The sequence below is a fragment of the Phytophthora parasitica genome (assembly GCF_000247585.1).
Source record: "Phytophthora parasitica INRA-310 unplaced genomic scaffold supercont2.1, whole genome shotgun sequence".
Lineage (NCBI taxonomy): Eukaryota > Oomycota > Peronosporomycetes > Peronosporales > Peronosporaceae > Phytophthora > Phytophthora nicotianae.
The window spans coordinates 389,944-392,082 of NW_008634126.1; the positions used below are offsets into that span (position 1 = coordinate 389,944).

A 2,139-nucleotide genomic window follows, 5' to 3' on the forward strand; every position below is an offset into this window, starting at 1 on the left:
CGTTCCCGTTCTTCGAGAAGCACGATGTAAACGGTGCGACGGCGCGTCCGGTGTTCACGTACTTGAAGACGAAGCTGCCTGGTTCGTTCGGTGACTTTGTGAAGTGGAACTTCACGAAGTTCCTGGTGGACCGCAACGGCCAGCCGTACAAGCGTTTTGCTCCGAAGGACCGTCCGCTGTCGTTCGAGGAGGACATTAAGACGCTGTTGGCGCAGAAGCCGACGGAGGAGTGAAAGATTTGCTGGCAGCATGGTGCTAAGTCTCACCTTTAGCCAACTACAATATGAACACGTTGATTACTGACTATGAAATTTGCTTGCTGTGTCTGTTGCACTTTTTGGATCAATTCACAAATTACAAACTATAGAGGGAAGCTCAAAGAACAATACAATGGATATTCCTCATTTATTTATTATTGTTCTTCTTCCTATTCATTTATTTCTTATTGTTGTGAATAGCAGCCAATACAATTATTTATTATTTATTGTAATGTCCACACCAACCAGAGCTAACTGCTGTATCGATTTTTTTTAGCACTATTTTATCGTCAGTGACATCAACATCTAGTCCCATCAGCGTACTTGAATCCCAGAACTTATGGTTAGCACGCAGAAATATAAGCATCTCGAAATTCATCGATAGCAACGATGCACGCTGAGGCATCATGACCAGCTTGTACTGCGAGAACAGCCTCTCACAGCGGTTGCTGGTCGGAGGGATGGCGGTGGTGATTGGGTCCTACCACACCGTCACCTGCTCGGGAGCTGGGGGCTCTCCCTGGATATAGCCCCACATCTAGATCCAAAATATAGGTCAACCTATATTCATAATATGCCACATCGCACTTAGTAATAGTACTTGACGATGCCGCGGACAATAACTCTCAGGACTTCCGTCACAGTAGCTTGCGGGGGCGCAAACCATGTACGCCACAAATACTCATCGAGGTACATGGGCAGGAGAGATTTCTTCATTCCGCGCATCGCCTTGAGGTGACGCTTGATACGGATCTCCCAAGCACCCTCCACCCCGTTCGTGTGAGCGCCTGAGACGGGGTCAACGTAGGTTTCACTGTGGTTAGCCCACTAGCGCTTGTAGTCCATGCCTCGCAGGTGTCGGTTGTTAGCAAGCGTGTGCTTGCCATTCACCGACACGTACGAGGTGAACTGGTCACTCATGACCAACGTGCTGCAAACATTTACAAACAAATATTTTAGATTCAGTATAGATGAAGAAATGGATGCACCCTCACCCTGGTTTGATGTGCTTCTTCATGATGGCCGACAGTGTCGGTTTCGTGCGGTCTTCGTACGTGACAATGCCAAACCACCGATTGGTGGTGTGATCGACTCCGCCAAACAGCCAGTAGTCAGGGAAGTGCTTGCCTCTGTTGTATTTAGACTTCTTTTTGAGAGAGGTTTCGTCTATTTCAACGATATGTCCCTCCTCACCTATTTGCACAGGAATCGAAAGCATCTCTTTAGAGCAGACGTCCCTGCAGTAGGTGTACCACTGCATGGCTGCCTGCTCATTGACACCGACAATCTCGGCGGCTTTGGTGACCGCCGCCCGAGCTGCCCAGTGGCAGATCAGGCGGACCAGTTTTCGCAGGGGCAACTTGCTCTTGGCAAAGAAGGAGCTCGTGCGCACGCTTCGTTCTGTGCGGCACAATGATCGCGAGCACCGCCGACGCTCGTTATTCACGTCCAATCTCATGTCCTTGGCACACTTCGGGCACAACAAGGACGTGGGTAGCAAGTGGACCGACATGCACCACGCCAAGGCGTCGGACGCGGACGACGTGGCGTCCATGAGGCCATCGAAGGTGGTGTCTTTCAAGCCCCTCGCCGCTTGCACGTCCACCGACCGCGGCATCATAGGGCATGGTGATGCCGCTACCTTGGTCTTGGCAATGCTGGAGGGTCTGGTGCTGGAGGCCATGATAGTGTTTGCTGGGAGGGGGGATCTTGAGTTTGGTATTGGTCTTGTGGCTTGCAACTTTGCAAAGTGTATGAATGTCCAATTTCCCGCGCTTTGTGTTTGTGGGGCTATATATTTCTGACTTAGATTCACTATACAGCTGCCGCGATCTCAAAGTTGAAGAGGGGGCAAATGTGGGGATGTAACCAGATGTGTGAA

The 2,139-nt window shown here is 50.3% G+C and overlaps 2 protein-coding genes across 2 annotated transcripts in view; one reads left to right on the forward strand and one right to left on the reverse strand.

Moving 5' to 3' along the window:
- The window catches only part of PPTG_00103 (hypothetical protein), a gene marked incomplete at both ends in the record, with an annotated part of 1,238 nt that extends 1,005 nt beyond the window's left edge, over positions 1 to 233 (forward strand). Inside the window, one exon of the mRNA XM_008891467.1 lies at positions 18 to 233. Coding sequence (XP_008889715.1) covers positions 18 to 233 — 216 coding nt within the window. The remainder of the gene's footprint in view (positions 1 to 17) is intronic.
- A 612-nt stretch (positions 234 to 845) lies between these two features.
- PPTG_00104 (hypothetical protein) lies at positions 846 to 1,941 on the reverse strand (the record flags this gene model as incomplete). The annotated part of the gene is made up of 3 exons (XM_008891468.1): positions 846 to 1,085; positions 1,149 to 1,188; positions 1,253 to 1,941. 3 exons carry the CDS (start codon positions 1,939 to 1,941, stop codon positions 846 to 848), a joined length of 969 nt encoding a protein of 322 aa, XP_008889716.1.
- Between the last annotated feature and the right edge of the window lie 198 nt (positions 1,942 to 2,139).